Genomic DNA, 22,521 nt, shown 5'->3' on the forward strand with positions numbered 1-22,521 from the left:
GAGGCCTCAGAGACAGTGTACCTGGTGGTCAGACTCGACCACGCTGGATTACAACCCTACCACATCCACGAGTGACACTCAAGGGGTGCACTTGGTGAACCAAAGCTCCACTGAAGGAAATCCTGCTCCATAGGGGTGTCTCCAGCACAGCCGCTCTCTGGCTGTAGCTGCAGCTGGTCCTCACAGCCGATTGGCCTGGGGGTCAATTCCTCCCAGTGATGCCAACAGCAACCAAGGCTCAACTACAACAGGACAGTGCACACAGCCCACACAGGGGAGCACCTAGAAGGCCCAGCTCAGGGGACTGGGGAGGCTGAGCCACTGGACCCTACAGGACACCTACTACACACAGCCACTCTACCAATTCCAGAAGACATAGGAGCTCTACCTAATACTTAGAAACAAACACCTGGAAGCATCCAAAATGTGGAGGCAAAGAAACATGTCACAAAGGAAAAAAACAGAAGAAATCTCTAGAAGAGGAACTAAATGAAATAGAGCCAAGAAAGCTCACAGATACAGAGTTCAGAATTTTGTTTATGAGGATGCTCAACCATATGAGTAAGAGTTTTATGAAAATAACTGAGAAAATTGATGACATAATAAAGGACCAATTTGAAATGAAGGCTACACAAACTGAAATGAAGAATAATTTACAGGGAATCAACAGTAGAGTAGAGGACGCTGAGAATCAAATCATCAATTTGGAACATGAGGAAACAAAAAACACCCAACCAGAAGAGCAAAAAAAAAGAATCCAGAATATGAAGATAGTACAAGGAGCCTCTGGGACAACTTCAAGAGGCCCAACATTCATATTATTGGGATGCCAGAACAAAGAGAGCAAGAAACTGAAAACCTATTTGAAAAAATAATTACAGAAAACTTCCCCTACCTGGCGAAAGAAATAGACTTACAAGTCTAGGAAGCACAGAGGGTCCCAAATAAGAGGAACCCAAAGAGGCCCACAGCAAGACACATCATCATTAAAATGCCAAAGGTCAAAGACAAAGAGAGAGTCTTAAAAGCAGCAAGAGAAAAGCAATTAGTTACCTACAAGGAAGCACTCATATGACTGTCAGCTGATTTCTCAACAGAAACCTTGCAGGCCAGAAGGGAGTGGCAAGAAATATTCAAAGTGATGAAAAACATGGAACTACAATCAAGATTGCTCTACCCAGCAAAGCTATCATTTAGAATCAAAGGTGAGATAAAGAGCTTCACAGATAAGAAAAAGCTAAAGGAGTTCATCACCACCAGACCACTACAGGAAAAGTTGAAGGGTCTTCTTTAAGAAGAAGCTAATGAACAAAAGAACCTGATGAACTAAATAGATCCAGAGACATTGACGCATGCAACAGACGATCATATTTCAGAGGAAAGAGGGAAGGGGGGTGGAGGGTGGGAAGAGATAACCAAAGAAGTTCTATGCATATATGCATATCCCATGGACACAGTCCATAACGGGGTGAAGGCCTGGGGAGGGGGAGGGAGAGAGGTGGAGGGGGTCAACTGGGGGGAAAAAATGGGACATCTGTAATACTTTCAACAATAAAGATAAATTAAAAAAAAAAAAATCTAAAAAACCAAAAATAAATAAATAAATAAATAAATAAATAAAGTTCATTATCCAAAAGATCTAAGAAAGAGAAAAACATCAAAAAAGAATGAATGAGACAGGTAGAATATGGGCAGCAAGGTCGTAGATTTAAACCCAACCATGTCTATAATTACATTTAGTGTAAATGGTTTAAAAACTCCACTTAAAAACAGAAACCGCCAGAATTGATAAAAGCTGCCTGTAAGAAATCCACTTCAAGTATAAAGACACAGATATACTAAAAGTAAAAAGATGGAAAGGGTTATAACATTTGAGCACTATGCATGAGCAAGCTGGAGCGGCTAGGTTAATATGAGATAAAGAAGACTTTAAAACAAGGAATAGTACCAAGGGAAAAGGGCACATTTTGTAAAGATAAAGGGGTAGATCCATCAAGAAGACACAACAATCCTAAATAATTACGTACCCAATAACAGAAATTGAAAATGCATGAAGCCAGCCCGGCCGGGCGTGGCTCAGCGGCTGAGCATCGACCTAGGATCCAGGAGATGGCGGTTCGATGCCCAGTCAGGGCACATGCCCGGGTTGCGGGCTCGATCCTCAGTGGGGGGCGTGCAGGAGGCAGCTGATCAATGACGACTTTCATCATTGATGTTTCTATCTCTCTCTCTCCCTCTCCCTTCCTCTCTCTGAAATCAATAAATTTAAAAAAGAAAAGAAAATGCATGAAGCCCAAACTGAGAGAACTGAGAAAAGAAATAAGCGCATCCCCAATATAGTGGATATTTCGATCTCATCTTTCAGTAATCGGCAGAACAAGTAGACAAAAAATAGTAAAGATATAGGAAGCTTGACCTAATTGATATTTCTAGAAGATTCCTTCCAATAACAGCAGAATACACATTCTTTCCAAGAGTGCCTGGAACAGTTACCAAGATACACCATGTATCTCAATAAATTAAAAAAAGACTGAAGTTATAGGCTTACTTTTGATCACAACAGAATGAATAGAAATCAGCAACAGAAAGATAATTGGAAAATACCCAAATATTTGACTATTACACAATATACTTCTAAATAACAAATGGAGTGGAGAAGGAACCACCAGGTAGATTAGAAAATATTTTGAGCTGAATAAAGTTGAAAACACAATACACCCAAATTTATGAGATATAGCTCAAATACGTGTAGAGGGAAATCTCTAGTTTTAAATTATTATAAAGAGAAAGATCTAAAATCAATGATCTAAGCTTCCACCTTTATCAGGTAGGAAAAAAAGAGAAAACTGGACCTGGCGCAAAAGAGGAGAAACCAATGAAACAGGAGACAAGTAGAGAAAACCAATGAAACCAAAGCTGGCTCTTTCAAAACAGGAATTGGTAAAATGTATAGGTCTCTGGTTAGACCTCTTAACTCCAAAAGGGAGAAGATGTGAGTTATGAGGATCTTGGAAGCAAGGACTTCACTGTAATCCCATGGACATAAAGAGGGTCACAAGGACATATTTCAAACTACATCATGCCAATAAATTCTCAGGTGAAATAGACACAACCTCTTAAAATGAATCCCCAAATAAGAACAAAACCTGAATATGCTTATCTATTAAAGAAATTGAGCTCATAATTTAAAACCTTCCCACAAAGAAACTCCAAGCACAGAGGGATTCACTGGGTATTCTATCCACTAGAAATAAGGCCAACTCTATACAAACTCTCCCAGAAAACACATGCAGAGGCCCCGGAACGCTTCCCGACTCATTTTATGAGGCCAGATGAACATACTATAAAAACAGAAAACTATGGACCAATATCCCTTATAAACTTTGCAAAATATTTGCAAATTGGATCCAGAACAGAAAGAAAATGTACCATGGCCAAAGGGAGTTTGTACTAGGAATGCAAGATTAGTTTAACGATTTAGAATAAATCAGTAAAATTCATTACTAACAGGATGGAGGGAAAAGAACATGATCCTCCCAATACGGGCCGAAAAAGCACTTGACAGAATTCAACACCAATTTATAACGAAAACTCTCAACAAATCAGGAATAGAAAGAAAAAACGAACACCTCTCAACCTAGTAAAGGACCCCTGAAGAAAATTACAGCTAACGCCAGAATTGATGGTGACAGACTCCACACATTCCCTCTATGATTGAGAACAGAGCAAGAATCTCCACTCTCACACCTCCCCATCTTCGATGGCACTAGATATCCTAGCTAGTACAATAAGGCAAGAAAAAGAAATAAAAGGCATCCAGGTTTAAAAGCAAGAAGCATTCTCTATATGCAGGTGTAGGAAATCATAGAAAATCTACACAAAGGCTTTGGACCTAATAAGTGATAGTTTAGCTAGTTCAATATACAATTCCAATTATAGTTCTGTAAACTAAAAACTATTAGAAGTTAAAAATGTAAAAAAACCTATTGACAATAGCATTAAAAATATGAAATACTTAGTCATAAATTTATCAACATATATTTAAGAACTTCACCCTGACAACTATAACCCAATACCGTATGCATGAATCAGAAGACTGGACATGAAGACAGTAATTGTTCTATATATTTAATACAATTTCCATCGAGATCCCGGTAGACTTGTTTTGGTAGCAACTGAATGACTGATTCTAAAATTTTATTTGAATATAAACGGAACCCCGGAATAAGCAAAACGTTTTTGAAAAAGAAGAGACTTAGTATAAATCTGCAGTAATCAAGACAGCGTGGCATTCGTTTTATCTGATACTTTTGAAAAGACAAATCTCAGCGACAGTGTCAGAAAGCAGGTCTGTTGCTGACAGAAACCAGGAGCAGAGGGAGGGGTTAACGAGAGGGGGCACCAGAGACCTTTTTCGGGTGGTGTAAATGTTCTGTGTCTTTGTTTTGGTGGCAGTCACCGGGGTGTATAAATTTTCCAAAGGTCATCAAAATATACTCTCCAATAGGAACATTTTATTATGCATAAGGCATACATAAGGAAGGGTGATAAAAGGTCCAAGAGGAAATGGGATTTTAACAAAACAGCTCCACTGGCTGAGACATCCTGAGGGCTGCGGGTTGCAGATGGCCCACCCTTGTGGCTCACGGTCTAAATGGGCGGGACAGGCACTGACCTCAGGGGGACAAGAGGGGCCTGTCGGCCAGTGTCTGCTAAGTCCTTGGGGAGAGGGCGGGGGTCCCTGAGGAGCAGGCCGGGGAGAGTATAAGGCTGTCTCTGCAGCCGCGTATGGCTTCAGATCCTGTGATAGCACCGGGCTTTAGATGCTAGTGCGTAACTAACACGCATTCATCACACGGGTAGCCAGGAGCTTTCTTCTGTTTAATTTTTAAAACGATAGCAGGGCCTTACCAGAGAGCTGCTTGATGGCCACAGGCCTCACTTTGTAGGGAGTGCTGCAAGAGAGAAGACAGGTCACCGTGAGACGGTCAAAGACGCCGCGGCCATCTGGCCCCAGCGGGAAGCGCTCGGCCGAATTAGAATTCACTGGATTAGTTTTTTTTTAAATTAGTCCCTTTGGCTGCAATAACCCCTGAGCCCCCGTGACGCTGATGACCTGCTGGGCAGGGGCTGGTGACCTTTGAGGGGACAACCGACAGCTCTGTAAAGAGGAAGGGGCATGAACCAGGGTCTCTCACTCTCTAACCACTGACACTGGGGTAGGTACATGTCTGTGGTGGAGCGGTCCTGTGCGTGGGGGACCCTGTCCTCTGCCCACTGGACGCCAGCAGACCCCTGCCCCCGCCTGTGAGAGCCATAGTGTCTCCAGACATGGCCAGACCACGGTACAGGGGAAGTCTGAATAGACTAACTGCAGACAAACTGTTTCAAGTGAATTCAGGGAAAACGTGGTTTCGCTCAGATCCCAGCTTATGCTGACAAGGCACTGGTTTGAGTGACGAGATCATTCTTGTCTGTGGACAAGTCAGGATGACAGGTCACCCATCCACCTTCCCTCTGAAGCGAGCTCTGGTTGGGCCTGAGCTTGTGGGGAGATTTACAAGAATTTCGTTGGAGTCTTTAGGGAGCCAATTAGCACTGTTCCTTCCGGGGAGCCCGAAGCCCGTAATCGGGGGTGGAAGCTCCTGGTGGGTGAAATTCAGGGAGACTGATGGGCACAGCAGGAGGGGGAGGCCTGGGTGAGGCACCCTGTGCCAGCCACGGTCCCCATGGACTTTGTACCGGCCCCAGGGTTTGCTGTTTGACCTGCTCCGTGCACTGAAGCCTTGGCTGTCCTCAGGAGGACTGTGCCCTTGCCTGGGGCTGGGGGATCCTGCACCCAGCCTTGTATGAATGGCTGGCAGGCCGGCTTCTGGGGGCAGGAGGAAGAGTCCCTGGGCTCTCAGGCTGCACATACCTGGGGTGCAGTGAACCTGCAGAGGAGGTCCCAGAGCACCTATTGTGGGGAGCCCCAATATTTCCCAGCTGTCATTAGGCAGCTGAGAGCCCTCCAGTCGCTGGGTACGTGAGGGTCTACCTGGGACAGGCTCTTTCCTGCAGGCTCGGAACAGCTGGTGTGGCTCAGCTGATGGGACACCCCAATGACTGGATTAACACATGTCCCTCGGAGGGGGTGTTCAATGAGGACCAGGGAACGCATACTGGGGGCCCGAGGGGCACCTCACACCCAAGCGCACTTCTGTTCCCGACAGAGAATGCAGTTTAAGTTGCCTCGCCCAGTCGCTAGGATGAAGTAGGGACTCCTGGGGACTTGCAGGCTGCTGGGCGATCAGGTCTGGAGAGGCCCAGCTCACAGTCCTTGTTCTTCCTTCCTCTGGCTACACACAGCTAGGCTTTACCGAGTGTTCACTGCTGATCCCCTCTGCCCCCCCTTCCCTCTGCCCCCCCCACCCCCTGGTGCAGTGAGGAGTCCTGGGGAAAGGACTTCATCAATACCAGGATTCATTCCAGTAGGAAGATGCCAACTGTCCCCCAGGGGCTCTGGCCAGGGGATGTCCTGCTCCCCTTCCTGAGGTGGACAGGGGGTGGCAGTTAACACAGGGTCCTGGCTCCACTACTCGTCACTCAGCCCCCGTGCCTCAGTTTCCCCATCTGTGAAATGGTGACAACACCAGTGCGTGCTCACAGGGCTCTTGCTGAGAACTGGGTGCGGAGCCCTGGGAAGGCTCCTGGCAGGTATATAATTGTAACCATCTCGGTCAGGAAACAGCGAGTGAAGCTTCCTTCACGGTCCCTCCCACCCCGCCCTCCCATCTTCGGTTTAAATTCAGATTTCTACAGCAGTAAATTAGGGAAACAGCCGCAGAGATCCTCACGTGGGTGTGGAGAAGAGTCAGAGACACTGCGGGAACAGGATGGGACGAAGCCGCCAGCTTACCGTTCGGAATTTGCGGGCATGGTGGGGTCGATGGAGACCATGGCGTCGTCTGTGGTCAGCAGGGAGATGGTCGTGTTCCTGGAAGACATGCCCAGTCAGAGCCTTCACCCGTGACGGTCTCACTGGGCGCACTGGGCCTCGCGTGAGAGTGGAGCCGGGAAACACGAGAGCACGAGGACCGGGGCCTGGCCGTCCAGGCCGAAGGGCCGTCCCTCCTACCGGGCGCTCCACGTGTAAGGGAAGTGGAGTGGCGAGTAATCCTGAGTGCTTGGTGGACTTTAAAGTAATTTAAATGGGAATTAGAGAGAGAGTGATTGATGGAGCTGGAAGATTAAATAACACTGGGGTGAATGGAAATAAAGAGTGTCGGCTGGTGAATGCAGTATGCCTTTCCGCCTCATTCCTTTGGGGGGCCACCTAAACAGCTGATGTGGATAAACTGAGTCTTCCTCCAACCTCTCATCCCGGGGGCCCTCCCGTGAGCGGTGCTGCCTGGACCACACTATGTGAACCGTCTCATCTTCAGTGGTGTGTTTTTAAAATCTGCGCAATGGGGGTGACACTCAAATCTCAGGGTTGTTCTAAGGAATAATATGCATATATTTCTTAGCACAACGCTTACTTAACAAAAGATGCCCCCCTCTGTGGGCTTTTTTGCTGCTACAAACTGCCTGCCCTTTGCTGTAATCTCAACTCCCGAATCCCTGTCCCACCGGCCTGTGAATGATTACCAGGGTCCTTCTCGCTCACCTTCCCTGACCCGGATTCTGGCTTAAGGGCCACGGTCATGCCAGAGCTACTCCTGATCACTCTATAATCGAAACGCTATGGTAGAAAATCCACTTGATCTAATAAACTGCTGATTTGGGAAAGTAATTTTTATGGAATTCTGATGATTCTATAAGGTGGATAACTGGTCTTTTCAATTCATTTCTGAAGTCAGTCTTTCCCCAAATATTGATCTGTGATGACCCGCCTGAGATAGAAAAGGCACCTACCTGCTGGACCATTTGGAGATGGGGGGACCATGGCAACACAGCCACCCTCTTTCATCCTTTCTCCAAAAGCAAATGAATGAAAAATAAATGAAAGAAAAACTCTTGATGGTACTTTCTGCCTAATTCCGCCCAATGGTTTTCTCTGTGCAGACACCGGGGAGCCTGTGGGCGCCAGCGGGTTGAAACCTCCAGGGCCGAAACCTCCAGGGCTTCATTCACTGACTTGAAAGAGCTTCTGCAGCAAGGGGGGGGCCTACTGGCCCTTCTGCTCCTCTCATCCCTCCTCCTTGGACCCACCCTCCCTGGTGCCTTCCCATCCAGGTGAACTGAAAAGACAGGGAGGCAGAGGCACCCTCAGGCAGGCCCAGGCCGGGCCACTCACCGAGGCAGGCCGGTGGCGATGCAGAAGAGGTCCATGATGTCGCTGGAGTTGCAGTACTTGCTGAAGACCACCTGGAAGACAGAGCAACGGGCGTGAGGAGCGGCAGGAGCCGGGTGACCCGTCTCCCTGCCGATTTCAGAGTCCTTGAGCTTCCTCTCCGGCCCCAACCCGCAGGGTTATTTTAAAAAGAAAGTAACCTTGGGCACTAGAATGTTACACATAATACATGTCATTTAGTGCATTTAGAGAGGTTGTGACAAACTTCATTCCACTGCCACTGAAAGGAGTTAGGAAACAAAGCTTCTGCCCACGTAAACGCCCCAGCAGGTGACATGTTGCCACATCCCATTATCGCGGTGTCTGACTCATGGAAGACAGCCTTGTCTTCATCCTGTCTCGTCGCAGGGGGTCCCCAATGACCTCATGAGGGCCGTTATGTCAAAAATTCTTTTTAAAAGTCTTTAGCTTAAAAAAATTGCCTTTCAGGATTGCAGGGGCTGAGGCCGCGTGAGTAATCAGAGGAAGTCACAGTGAGAAGGGACGCGACGTGAGCCACAGCCCCGGAACACAGCGTCGGGGCGCCCGCCCACCCTGCCAGGGGAGAAGGCGTTGGCATCAGCATCTTTTGCCCAAGGGGTCCCGAGTCCCTCCCTGGGGACTTGGGGTACACAGAAGGCAACGTTCTCCAAGGCTGGACAGAGCCCGGGACAGTCCACGCCGAAGCGCTATTTTCATCACAACAAACGTTTCCCTTCAGCGCTTCCCCGACCCGGGCCGTTTGCTAACCAGCAGGAGCCGGGGCTGGGGAGAGAAGCAGCCTGACCCGGGCGATGTCTCAGTGCCCAGGGCGTCATCGTCCAGCTGCTCAGTCTGCACCTTCCTCTACTGGAAATAAATACAACGAGCAGATATTTCCCCCCATCTCACCAGTCCCCTCTCTAAGCGTTAGGTAAAAATCTTCGATGCACAGCACCAACAAAAAAGTGGGGTAGGGGGTTGTTGGTAAAGTGAAATTTAAAAATGAGATGTGGAGGCAGTAAGATTAACGGAAAAATAAAGATTTCGTACCACTGTCCAACTTGAGGCAAATCAGGGCTGGAGTTCATGAGTGAGCTCGGCAGGTCACCTCAAACTCTTTTGTGTGGTTTGACTGGCAGCCCGTGATATTAAAACAAGACCAGAGAAATGAGTGAGAAGGCAGAGGCCTCTCATCCCCGCATATTGATCTTCCCTCGCAGTCAGCGGGGCCTGTGAATGTCAGAGGAACCTTCAGCGGCGGCAACCCTCCCGCCTCCACCTGCACCACAGAATGACTGACACTGGGCATGAACCACAGGCCGAGCCCCGTGCTACGGGATCTCCACAAGGAAACTGAGGCACACGGAGGCACAGGAGGCTCCCACAGGCCCAGCCAACGAGTGGCAGTCAGGGCTGCATCCCGGGCCACCGCTGTCCAGTGCTCACACCTGAACACAACAGCCACAATGCCAGGTCTTTGCGTGTTATTTGACATCTACACTCAAATCAGCCACCTAGGAGTGGTGCTTGTCCCCACAGAGACTCCTTCTGTCTATTGCCTTCTCTTTCACCCCTGCCTCCATGGGCAAGACCCTAACCACTTGGAGCCTCAGTTTGCTGTTCTATAAATGGGTTTGATCCTATCAGCTCTGCCTGCCTTTCAGAGCCGTGATGAGAAACACGTGAGGGAACACATTTGCAAGGAGTCACTCAGAACACCTGCTGCTTGAACACAAAAGTCAATGTCACACCATCTCAGGTGCCCATGAATCTCATGGTCACTGCTGGTTCCAATGCCCTGATTCTGGAGACAAGTCTTCAGGGGTCTCTGAAGTGCCAAGGGCATCCAGAATGACATCTGGCCATATTTTGTTTGGACCCTAATTCAATCTGCAGAATTTCCAGAGCTTGAGCAAAGAACATCTAACCCGGCTCCTCTGTTTCCTGGGGAGGGAGCTGCCTTTGACTCGGGAAAGTCAGGAACGGAGGCCTGGGCACTCCCCGCCCTGAACTGCACACTCACAGCTGGATGGTCGTCTGCTTGGTTGGGGCTGATCAACAGCCAATCAATACGAGGAAGAGAGGCGAGTGTCACTGGAGCACACACAGGTTGGCCAGACTTTCTGGCTCAGCCCAGGGTTGGGACGGGCCTTGGCCCATCTGTGTTGCACAGCTCAATAGGTGGGGCAGTGCTCCGGTCAGGACTGCACCCAGTAGGCTGGGTGGGCACCTTTCTCACAGATGTCCTATAGGCCTGTCTTTACATTGGGGACTTAGGAGTGAGACTCAGGACCGCAGTGTCCTTGCAACAGCTCTCGGTGAGCCCCCTTCCCGCATCCATCGACCGTCCCACCCCCTACACAAACCCAGGCCTCTTGAACTGGCATAAGAACACTTCTGTTTCTTGGTACCAAAGTGCCTCGACCAATACACTTAGGAAAACAGGACTGGTAACTGTGGCACAGATGGCCAGAGGGCTGCCAGACTGGATCCAGGTGGCCTCTGGGTTAAAGACACAGGACAGGGCCATTTCTAACAGCTTGGGAGACTTCTCGATTCTGAGTCCAGAGGCCTCTTCCTGAGACACGGCTATTGATAAAGCACCAGAGCTTCTGTGTTTCCCTTTCTCCCCCCAGACACCCCACTTGGGCTCGTTGAGAGGGGGTGCCGGAAGGGGTCCCTTCAGTGCCCGTTTTGCAGTTTCACGCTGTGCTGTTTGGTGCAAGAAGGCGGGACAACGAGGCCCCAGCCTGCTGGCAGGTCCAGGTGATCCCATTTGCCCGGCGCGAGGTTAGGTGAGGTTGGGCAGCGCGGAGCTGCTCGGGGTTGAGCGGGGCTCTGCGGGGACTCTGACCAGGAAGTGCAGCTGCGTGAGCTGAGCAGTGAGGGTTTGCACGGGCGTCGAGAAGGGAGAGGACACGGGCTGACCAGTGAGCCGGCGGAAGGTTCTGGAGCGGAAACAGGAGTCTGATGATTCGAGCACTGACCAGGAACTAGGACACAGGGACGTGGGGGCGGCGGGGAGGGGGGTCCAGGCTTCAGCAAGACCAACAGAGGCGATGGTGTTCACCCACAGACTGGGCAGCCCCGCCTGTGCCAGGCCTTTTCCGGAAGGTTCTTCCCCCACTGAGAGGGGCCTGGCATTGGGGCTCCTCACCTTTGGCCTGTGGGGAGAAGCTAGGGCTCATTTCTGTCACCTCCTCGCCCGTCTCGCCATGTGATTTTCGTGAATGTGAAAGGACCCATTTTCCACTTTGAAGGGACCAGTTTAGCGAGATCCCTCTGGTGACCAGTCCTTTCATTCAGCAGCAGATTCCAGGGCCGGGAGGCTGCCCAGATTGTGCCGTGCACAGGTTTTGTGAAGCTCAGGCTCCAGCCCTGGCACCTGGGAGAGAAGGGCGGTGTGCACCACCCCCGGGGCCTCCCTCACTCCACACCCAGCCCTGGTCTGTGCATTCTGGCCCACGGAACGTGGCAGGCCCAGCACCTGCTTTCGCGCCCACCCAGCACTGACCACAGATGGCCATGGCTGCCATGCCACGTTTCCAGACGAGGCCGTGTTTGTCCGTGTGCCCAGAACCTGGGCAGGTGCTGTGTTCCACTGTTGCCAGATACCAGGTCTGGTTTTTGGAGCATGCACTTAAGGATGTCTGCTCCCTCACATACGTGACTTAAATTCACGTGTGAATTCACCCTCCTGAAAACATTTTAAAAGAAAGCTTTTTAGGAAAAGCTGGTCTGAATGTCCATCATCTGCTCTCCTTTTTCTTCTTGGCTTTGCCTTTTTAGGGTGTTTGGCCAAGGAGCTGTGGGGGGTGCACAGCCCAGAGCTGGGCCTCTGTGGTCCCAGCCTGGCAGCCGGGGGAGGGCAGGCCACAGGGGGGCTCCGGCTGAGGCGCAGCCCACGGGGCAGGAATGCGGGAGAAAGCACGGGTGTGGCATCCTCTCATTTGCGCTCCACACACAAAAATGACTTGTCCTTGTCTCTGCCCCATTTATCCTCGTCATTTTAGCATCTATTTAGTCCAGATGCTGTTGGCCGTGGCTGCTGAGGGCATTCTTCCGTCTGAGCAATGCGCTGCCAGGGCAGGAGGCGAGCAGAGGGACCTGAACCGCAGGGGAGAAGCCAAGCCCGTCTCCTGAGCCCCAGGCTCACATATGCTCCCATATGCTCCACACCGGATGCAGGGGGGGGTGGGGGCAAAGACCCCCAGGCTAGTTTCCTGTTTCTATTTGAATAGAAATTCCTGGCAGCTGCTGAGGACGTTTCTCGCTGGGCTTGCTTGTTGGGTTCCAGTTTGGATTGGCACGAAGTCAATGACCACCAGAAATTGAGGGTTTCTCACACGGATGTTTGTGGGGCTATGTTACGAAATGCTCCCAACCCAGGGCAGATAGGACAACCGTGCGGCAATTTAGGTTTGGGCTGAGCTTTGCAGGCTGGGAACAGAGACCACCATGATCACAGGGGGGCAGTGCAGTGTGTGGGGCCGGACAGGGACGGGGTGGTCAGAGGAACAGGGGTCCTGGGATCTTCTCTGCGGAGCCAGAGACGAGTTCTCCACCAAGGAGACCATCTCACCATGCTGGTGTGGCGCTAGCTCCCTTTCAAAACCACAGAGAGCATCCGTGTTACCTCTCAAAAACATGGAAAACTGTGCCACGTAAGTCACACTTTGGGGTTGGTTGTTGTCAGACATGCGGTTACGTTCATTGTCTCGCTGGTTGGGCGCACACCAACTGTGCAATTTTCGCCTCAATCGCCTTAGCAACAATTTCCACAGTGCTCCTTTGAAGTTGGAGTGACGGCTCTAGAGCAAAATTTTCCACCTTGTAATTCTTCCACAGCCTCTCCTCCGAGCGATTTTAAATGGCTACAGCTGGAGGTGAGACCTGGGGACACCGTGATACTGGGTCCTAACAGGAGCAGGGAAGGAGAGGGAAGAAAGGGACTTTTCCTGTCCCATAAGTGGCCTTCCCGAGGAGCATGCCCGAGCTCTAAGCCTCCTTTCTCCATTAATCAGAACCGGGCACCTCTTCCAGCCACGCTCCCTTCTGGCGCCTCCTCAGTCTCTCCACACTGGCTGTGGACCTGGCCCCCCCTCCAGCACCTTAAATCTCAGCATCACACTTCGTCCTAGTTTTATTTACTTGGACACCTTGATGATGAGGTTGATTCATTATCAGTATGACAATGGCATCAGAAATCTCCACCCAACCCAAATCAGGATACCGACGTCTAGAAGTAGCCACCCTGGCCTCCAAGAGATGGAATTATTTAATCAAATTGGCCATAATGATAAAGGGGCGGATCGCCAAAATCTGGGTGAACGTTAACTGTGGTCCGGGCACCCCACACAACACTGCCCAGCAATGGGAGTGAACTGCTGATCCACACGCCAGCTACCACGGGTCTCGGGGGATGTAAGCGGAGTGAACAGAAGCCAATCCCCAAAGGTTACACAGTGTATGATTCCGTTTATATGACATTCCTGAAATGACAAAATTATAGAAATGGAGAACAGAGTAGTGTCAGCCGGGGGTTAGGGATGAGGGTGACGAGGGTGGGGAAGGAGCCAGCTCTGGTTATAAAAGGGATGGAACTGTGCTGTATTGTGACTGTGGAAGATACGAGAACCTACACATGGATGAAACTACAGAACTCAGTACACTCGCTCAAATGAGCATGCGCACAGGGCAACGTGAGTGACCTGGGGGCTCTCTTGCTCTCAGTATCCTGCTGGGGACACTGTACTGTAATTCTGCAAGATGTCACCACTGGGGGAACCTGGGGGAAGGTGCACAGATCCCTCCATGGTCTTTCTTACAAGTGTAAGTAAATCTACAATTATCTCAAAATCTACAATTATCCCCAAATCTACAATTATCCCCAAGAGCCTATTTGAAATAAGGAGACTGCACCGACTCTGTCTGGGCTTGTGAGGGGACACCTTTGGAGGAATGTGTGTCCGCAGAGCCCCGGGGCAAAGCAGTTTGGCAATAAATTGGCCCTTTGACCCAGAACCCCATTTCTAGGAATTGCTCTTGAGGAAATAAAACAGCAAACAAAAGGATAAGAGCATTAAGTGTCAGGCACTGTTCTGGGTGCTTTTCATGAACCCGCGTGTCTTCACAGCGAGCCAGGCACTCCCAGGTTTACGCCCTGGGATGTCGCTCTGCCGGCAAAGACGCACAGCTAGGGATGTTCCTCTTGTATTACTTATTGCATGGAATTAAGCTAAATAGTTCATAAATGACGAAACGATTGCATTTTAGTAAGTCTCCATCATGGAACATTATATAGGCATTAAAGTCATGTTTTTGAAGACTATTTAATGCTATATTGGAAATGCTGCTGGTGTGATGCTGAGTGAAAATGATCAGGATAAAAAAATTAGGTAAAAGATGCCCTGGCCAGTGTGGCTCAGTTGGTTGGACGCCCACGAGTGCACCAAAAGGTTGCCAGTTCAATTCCCGGTGGGGGGCGTGCAGGAGGGAGCAGATCAATGTTTTGCTTTCACATCAAAGTTTTTTCTCTCCCTCTCCCTCCCTCCCTCGCTAAAAAAATCAACAAAAAATCTTTATAAAATTAGCTAAAAGAAAGACACACACACATACACACACGCACGCAGGTAGGAGAGAACACCAGTGGGAGAGGCCCCGATATGCTAGCGGCCCCCTCTGTGGGGCGTGATAACGGGCTGTTTCATTTCCCTTTCCTACTGCTCCGCATTTTCCACATGCTCTGCAATGAATATGCACGGCTTCTACAGGCTTCTACAGCCGAGAAAGTGTTATCTGCTTCTAGCAGGGAGGCTTGGAATTGATAACAGAACTAGCTTAGGCACGCTCCCCCTAATAGCTGCTGCGTTCACTTCCATAAAATCCTTATGCGAGAAAGCAGGTCTTTACCATTTTTATTTGGAAAGAATACTCTTTGGCATTAAGCCAAGCGGATGGGAAAATTAAATGACAGTGAACCAGAGGACAAAAACCAGAATTTAAACAGCATTCAGCTAGGAGTGGGGGGAGGTGTCTAGTGAGAGGGAGGCACCGGGAGGGAACCAGAGAAGTGGGAGCGGGGCAGAGACAGGTGGGGGCAGGAGTGCCAGACTGAGGCGAGATGGAGCCCGGCGCCTCCTGGGATGGAGCAGGGAGAAGGCTCCACGGTTGGGTGCGGGCCGCAGGGAGGCAGGCCGAGCAGCTGAATGAAGACGGGGAGCCTGAGGGTATGTGGGCAGAGAAAGGAGTGGGGAGACATTGCTCCCACCCTCACAGTCACGCTGGGCCCTGAGATTCAGCCGCAGGCAGGCCTCCCTCCCTCTAGAGTTAAAGGGCTCCCATGAAAGACTTTCTAAACTCCAGACGTTGTCCTAATGGCCCTCAGATCCAGGCATTTTCAAGACCCCACTGACGTGGTTTTTGGTGACCTAGGAGGGGTGTGCAGGCCTGGGCCTTGTTCTGAGGGGGCCATAGGGAGCCTGCGCAGGGGCCCCACAGGGTCCAGATAGGAGGGGGGCTGAGACGGGCTCAGGTGGGGAAGCCACGGCCCAGGCTTCTGGAGTGTATGTGACTGGGACCAAACTTCAGGAGGGACCAGGGGAAGATGGATCAGAGAGAGGGGACACCGAAGGCCGAGGGGCAGGTCCAAGGCTGCCCCCTGTAAGAGCTGATGTGGGCCTGGGAGGCGGGGAGGCGGGGAGGCTGGAGGGGACGGTCGGGAATTTGTGGAGAATTCCTGTCCCAGCTGAGGCTGTTCTTTAGCAGGACGCAGCTACCCAGGCTGTCTGCACACCCGCTCCAGCTCTGGCTCCGGGCTGGGAGTCTGCCGCGGTCTTGGGTCTCCTCTGCACTGAGCCCATTTGTCATGGCTGATCTGATCACCACTCCTGTCATCCTCCTGGGTTGCTTTGCTTTGTTTTTGTCACTTCTGGTGTCTGAGGCCAATCTCCGCTGTCATAAATAATAGATGACAGGGGACCGAAAGTGCAGAAATCAAGGAGCCGAGAGAGTGAGAAGTGTGCCGAGCTGCAGCTCAGAGGACCGTGTTTTGGGGGCGCGGTCTGAAGGTGTCTCTCTGGGTCCAGTTTGCTTTACTCCTTGAGCCCAGTCAGATTCAAAGCAGAGGCAACTCTGGGGGCACGATCCTTGAAGTCCCCTCACAGGCCCCGCTCTTCTGCCTACCTCCCCCCCTTGGCCTGACCCAGCTCTGCTGTATCAGGGCTCCGGCGTGGTCCACGCGACCTGTCTCTGGGGTCAGGGCTCCTTGGCACCCCCGGGGAGGGGAGGGTGGAGGGGGAGGTGCTGGGGAGGACCTGGGGCTGCAGCCCTCTCCCAACATGCAGCCCTCGCAGCCCTGACTCAAGGTGGGATGTGAGAACAGCCGTGGTTGGGCAAGGGTGACCCAGAGAGCTCTGCTGTCCGCGTCACCAAGCATCATCGAGATGGACCCTGAGGCCCTCACACAGGCAGCTCGGGAACAGTGGCCAAGTGTGTAGCAATCGGGGGCATCAGCGGATGGCCGGGCGGAGCAGTGGAGTCGGAGGAGCTTCCGTCTGCAATGGGGAGGCCTCCTCTTTCTCCTTCCCTTCTATGGCTTGAAGTTTCATTACTGAAATTGAGCATGGTTCTCCTGCCAGAAAAGAAATGTCTCAGAACGTGGGCGACAGGGACCTCGAGCTGGTCCAACTTGGCTCCACGCGTCGTCATGGTGGCTGGAGTCACCTCCCACACGTCCCGCTCCTTACGATGCAGAGGCTGGCCCGCGGTGCCAGGCTGTCAACCTTGTGCACCTCCTCTCAACAGCACCCCAAAGGTCAGGTTTCTGCTCAGTGCTGTTGGGCTTTCCTGATGTAACATCAGTGTCTTCCGGACCAGACTGAGGCCAGCATCGTACGGTTGCCACAGCCCACGTCACGCGGCACCTGTGCCACTCGGGGTGTCACTCACCATGAACCACAGAACTGCTCTCAGGCTCGCTGTGTTTAGTTTGATGCCTGGAGATCACAGCCGTTGGCTGAAAGCTGTTAACCTCCGGTTCTTTCTCCCAGAAGCCAAGCCTGGCGCTTCAGAGGGGGAGGTGGGAACTGGAGGAGCCTCGAGGGGTCCCGCTGGTGCATGGACCTGACTCGGCCCCAGGGTGCCCTCTCAGGGCCGCCTGATCTATCATCTGGAGGACACACACTAGGGTCACTGAAGAGGCTGCGACTGAATCAGAAACCCCAGGCCCAGTGGTGCCTGGAGCCTCCCAGGAGCCCGGCATCCATCCAGCGGTGGCCCCCGCTGCTCCGGCACCAACACCAGGAGACTCGGAATCCCCAGGCCCTGGAGAGCCCAGGGCTTTGGGGAAAGGCCTTGGAAGGGAGATACTGGGTGAAAGACTGGTTCAAACAAATGGGGTGCAGGGTCATGTTCCTGGCAATACGTTAGGATACAGGGAGTGGGGGTGGCCAGGGGTAAGGAGGTCTTGACGTGTCTGTAGCTGAGTGTCAGCCAGTGTCCTGGCACGCTCAGCTCACACCTTCCAGGCTCATTCAGGGAAGCCCTTAGAAGAGTGGATGAGTATAAGGGTTAACACTTTCGGTGCCTGGAGGAGGCAGGTCTGACTCGGAGAAGAGCCCTCTGCCTGCTCCACCCACCAGGCGTCTGCCAGTTTCTCTGTCATCTACGCATCACCCGCACATGTGTGTCCTCTCAGCTTCCCGAGGCTGTGACCCATCCTGATCACCATTTCAGCACAGTGCCACCCAGCACAGTTTCAGGAAATATTCACAGAGGAAGCTCACCGCCCCTACACTTCCCCCATTTACAACGTGGCCCCAGGATCTCCTCTCCTGACCCTCGCTTCTCAGACTATTCCAGGCTGTTTCCCCAAGAGGGCACAGATGCCACCTCCTATCTCTGCTGTTTGGGGCTCAACCTTCAAAACACCACCAAAAAATGGGACCACGGCTGCACATCCCGGTGGCTCAGGGGGATGTCTTAAGTCCTAAGGACTCTACATGGCCACGCAGTCACTGGCACCTTTGGGGTCACGCTTCCAGCACTTCTTGTGTACGTCCTAAGCTTTGGATGTTCTGTTATTAACCGTGGCAGCGTTATTCCAGGCTTACATAAGACGCCTCATTGAGAGGTTTCTGAGTATGTCTGACCATTAACTTTGAACGTTTCACCACCACTCACTTGTAACTTTCCCCGGTGAAACACAACCTCGAGCGAAAGCAGTTTGGCAGCTGTGCCCCAAAGCGCTTTGGAAACGGTGGGATCAGCAGACGGGCGACAGACTCCAGCGAAGCCGCGGGCTCCCTCCCGCCACACCCAGCTGCTCCTGCTGACAGTCATCGGCCCTACGGCGCTGTAAAGGCAGGTGGAGACTGCGGAAGACCTCGAGAGGACAGTGTCAGAAGCGCTGCTTCCTTTTCGGTTATTTGTTAGGCTATCAAAGTTTGTTTTTTTTAAATCCCAAAGGCAGAAGCAGTGAGGATAAAGACAGCCTGAAGCACTGGGCTCCATTAACTGCTCTGCTTACAAAATAAATCAGCAGGTGACCTGCCCCAGGGGGCGAGCCCACCTGAAGAGAGAGTGCCCCGGTCACACTACACCTGCCCTTTAGTGGTGTAACTGGAGGAGGCAGGGTGGCAGTTTTTCCTGACAGTGTTGTGGGCTAAACTGAGGACAGCTTGACTGTGACGAATCCTGCCCACTCCAGGCATTCTATGGGGGGCTCTGACTCTGTTTCCCCGAGGACTCCTCCATCCCCCAGGGCTGAGCAGCTCTCCCAGGGCCTGTGGGGAGGTGTGGCCAGCAACCAAGTGACAAAGACAGCAGAGTGCTCCGGACTGTGATGGACAGTGAACCAGCCAAGCCCTCTCCAAACACGGCTTGGTCTAGCAGCATGGCTGACTTCACCCGTCAAATTACTAAGTGCTGTGGGTATCACTACACCCCCTCCAGAGAAATGGGTGAGCCTGACGCCCGGAACCTGGCCTGCGCTGAGTGCCACCCTCCCTCCTCCCTCTCTCTCTATTTCCCTCCCTCCTGATCCAGCTTTCGGATGGAGCTCCACCTCCAAAAGATCAGAGGAGAAATGAAAGGCATCTGTGGTCCTTTCTTTGGTGGGAAGATGGGGGAGGAGGGCGGATCTGGGGTTAATCTGGGAAACACAGTCACACGGTGTCACTGAGCTGGAAGCACCCTCCGGCTGACTGGTCCTTTATTCCACGGAGCGTGCCTGGACACGTGGCCCTGTGCTGGAATGATGGCGGGTGCCCACGGACCACTCGCCGACCCGGGAGCATGAAGCTAGGGGTCTGGGTAAGGCTCCCTCAACCAGACACGGAGATTCGGCTGCCTTGAATCCACAACATAAAACAAAAAATAAAAATAAGCGAGATACAATAACCATGACTTTATGTAGCACTCGCTGTGTGCCAGCCCTGTTTTAGACCTCATGTGTGTTTATGCGTTTAATCATAACAACCCACTTCACAGATGCAGACACTAGGCACGTAAGTAACCTGCACACACACTCCTAGATTCAAATGCAGACAAGCCTGCCCCAGATCCATGCTCTCGACCATGACATCACGTTGCTGGTAAATGGACTGAGCGTAATTGAATCTGAAAAGCATCTGCCTTCTCTGGATAGTTCGGTCCTCTCCCCGCCTGTAACATATCACAGACCACACCACACAAAACCCTCCTAGATAAACAACTATGACCAGAAAGTGGGAAGGGTTTCAAGGAACACAAAGTTTTTCATAAGACACAATCATACACCATTGCAATAGGCCTACACTTTGCAAACCAAGGAAATAAGCATGGAAATGACTGAGGTTTAAAAAATATCAGGCAGGCCCTGGCTGGTGTGGCTCAGTTGGTTGGACGTCTTCCTGTGCACTGAAAGGTGGCCAGTTCGATTCCCAGTCAGGGCCTGAGACCCAGTTGGGGGCAAGCAAGAGGCAGCTGATCGATGTTTCATTCTCATATCCATGCTTCTCTCTCCTCCCCTCCTCTCTCTCTAAATATCAATAAGAATATTAAAATAATACTAGGCCGATCCATGATGGATGAATGGATAAACAGAATGTTTATTTACACACAATGGGGTATTATTCAGGCTTAAAACGGAAGGACATTCTGACACATACTCCAGCCTGGAGGAAGCTTGAGGACATCATGCCAGTGAAATAAGCCAGACACAAAAGGACAAATACTGTGTGATTCCATTTATGTGAGGTTCCTAGAGGAGTCAGATTCACAGAGACAGAGTATAGAAGGGTGGGTGCCAGGAGCTGGAGGAGGGAGAGCTAGTGCTTAATGGGGACAGAGTTTCAGTTTGGGAAGATGGAAAGTTCTGGAGATGGGTGGTGGTGATGGTTGCACAGCAGCGTGAATGTGCTTAATGCCACTGGGCTGTGCGCTTAGACATGGTTAAGATAGTGAAATTTTATATTATGTGTATTTTCTACAATTTTAAAAAGTGAAAAACACGTTAGCTGGGAATCTAAAGCCAATTGACTGCAATGTTCTGACTCTTCCTTAATTGTGTCTAGACCAAGTTTTCGGGGGTGCTCTGAGTTTCTGTCCCGGGCAAATGCTCATGTCAGGTGATCAGCTTTGGGGCTGCATGGTAACCACCATGGCGGGGTGACGGGGAAACAGGCAGACAGGGTAGGGCCAAGCCAAATAACCCACACCATCAACTGCCGAGACTTCTTTTTAAATCCTCACCTGAGGATATTTTTTTCCATTGCTTTTCAGAGAGAGTGGAAGGGGGAGAGAGAGAGAGAGAGAAACATGGATGTGAGAGAGACACATCGATTTGGTTGCCTCCCGCATGCACCCCGACTGGGCCCTGGGATCTAGCCTGCAACCGAGGTACATGCCCTTGACTGGAATCAAACCTGGGACCCTTCAGACCACTGAGCCAAACTGGCCAGGGCCAGAGACGGTTTTTGAGTCTGAAATGTTTGAAGCCATCCCCACAGCAGCTGAGCGCATCTGCACGGTGCCCCCCGCAGGACCACGAGCCTCGGTGCCCAGGAGAGATGCATGCGCTTCTCTACTCCTGAAGCCGGTCTTCAGGTCTGCACTATCTCAGAATATTTTTCTCTCAAAGACTCAGGACCTTGGGAATGCAGATCCTCCACCACGAAGGCGGGGGAGGACTCAGCTCAGTGAGCTGAGCAAGAGGCTGGGAACCCCTTCCGAGCTGAGCCACTCACTTGCAAGCCGCCCTGGCTGCGTGCCACCCTCCCGGCTGGAGCTCTGCTCTGTGGAGTAAGAGCAAGGAGGAGCCCAGTGCCCGGGCGTGTCTGTCCCCATTAAACGCCCCAGGTGGACAGCTCTCATCTCACCACCTGTCTGGCTAGGGGGGCAGAATGGGGAGCCAGAGGAACTCCTTCTGGGGGCAGGACCAGCTGGTGGGCTGCTGCTGTGCTGTCAAGGTGGACACTTGAGGTCCCAGTGTCCTCTGGAGACTCTCTTAGCCCTCACTGCCACAGACCTCCCCCAGCCCCCAGGAACACTGCCTGCTGGGTCACCCACAGCCAGGGGGCAGGGAACCGAATGGAGATGGTTCAGCTTGTGCTGCCTCTGATGGGAGAGACGGGTGGTGGTAAGTGCCAGCTACGCCCCCAGGCAGCAAGCCCAGGCCAAGGGTGCGGGACCCAGCCTGCAGGGACCCAAGCCTATGGGTTGGTCAGTCCTGCTGCCCCCTGGCATCTCCGCTGCGCCCCTGCGGTTGCTGGCCCCGAGACCAGCCTCCTGGCCGCCCCGCTCTGTCTCTCTCGCATGTCGTTCCTGTGAGCGGGTGACGTGAGTGCCGCGCCCTCCCTCTGCCCTTGCCCTTCCTCTCTGAAGACCAGGGTGTTGTACTCTGTCTGTGCTTTTCTGAGGCCAGGCAGCCCCTCGGCCCTTAATGGCTCATGTGAGGCCACCATGGCTCATGGGGTGAAGTACCCCGTTTCCAACACGAGTAGCCTCTGCCAAGTCGGACACCAAGGTGCCCGGGGTAGAGCGACTCGGGGTCTTGGGGTCTTATCCCTGTCTCCTTCTTTGTGGTTCAGAGTCACAGTGGCCACACAGAGGTACAGAGCAAATGACAAGAAAGCACCTGCCATGGCTTCTTCCAGTCTCCTGGTTGACAGGTGCGGGGGGTGGGGGGGCTGAGGATGGGGGGTGCATACTGTGCTCAGGCCCAGCACTTTATGAATATTTCTTAG

At 51.8% G+C, this 22,521-nt stretch overlaps 1 protein-coding gene across 2 annotated transcripts in view; it reads right to left on the reverse strand.

The window, feature by feature from the left end:
• PDE9A (phosphodiesterase 9A) overlaps nt 1-22,521 on the reverse strand; it is a 69,729-nt gene that overhangs the window by 41,723 nt on the left and 5,485 nt on the right. For both annotated transcript variants that reach the window (XM_081137932.1, XM_081137931.1), the window contains exons 2-4: nt 8,279-8,349; nt 6,899-6,976; nt 4,912-4,955 (exon numbers count right to left, since the gene is read on the reverse strand). In XM_081137932.1, the coding sequence (XP_080994058.1) occupies nt 4,912-4,955; nt 6,899-6,976; nt 8,279-8,349 (193 nt within the window). The remainder of the gene's footprint in view (nt 1-4,911; nt 4,956-6,898; nt 6,977-8,278; nt 8,350-22,521) is intronic.

The sequence above is a fragment of the Miniopterus schreibersii genome, assembly GCF_964146895.1.
Source record: "Miniopterus schreibersii genome assembly, chromosome: 5".
NCBI lineage: Eukaryota > Metazoa > Chordata > Mammalia > Chiroptera > Miniopteridae > Miniopterus > Miniopterus schreibersii.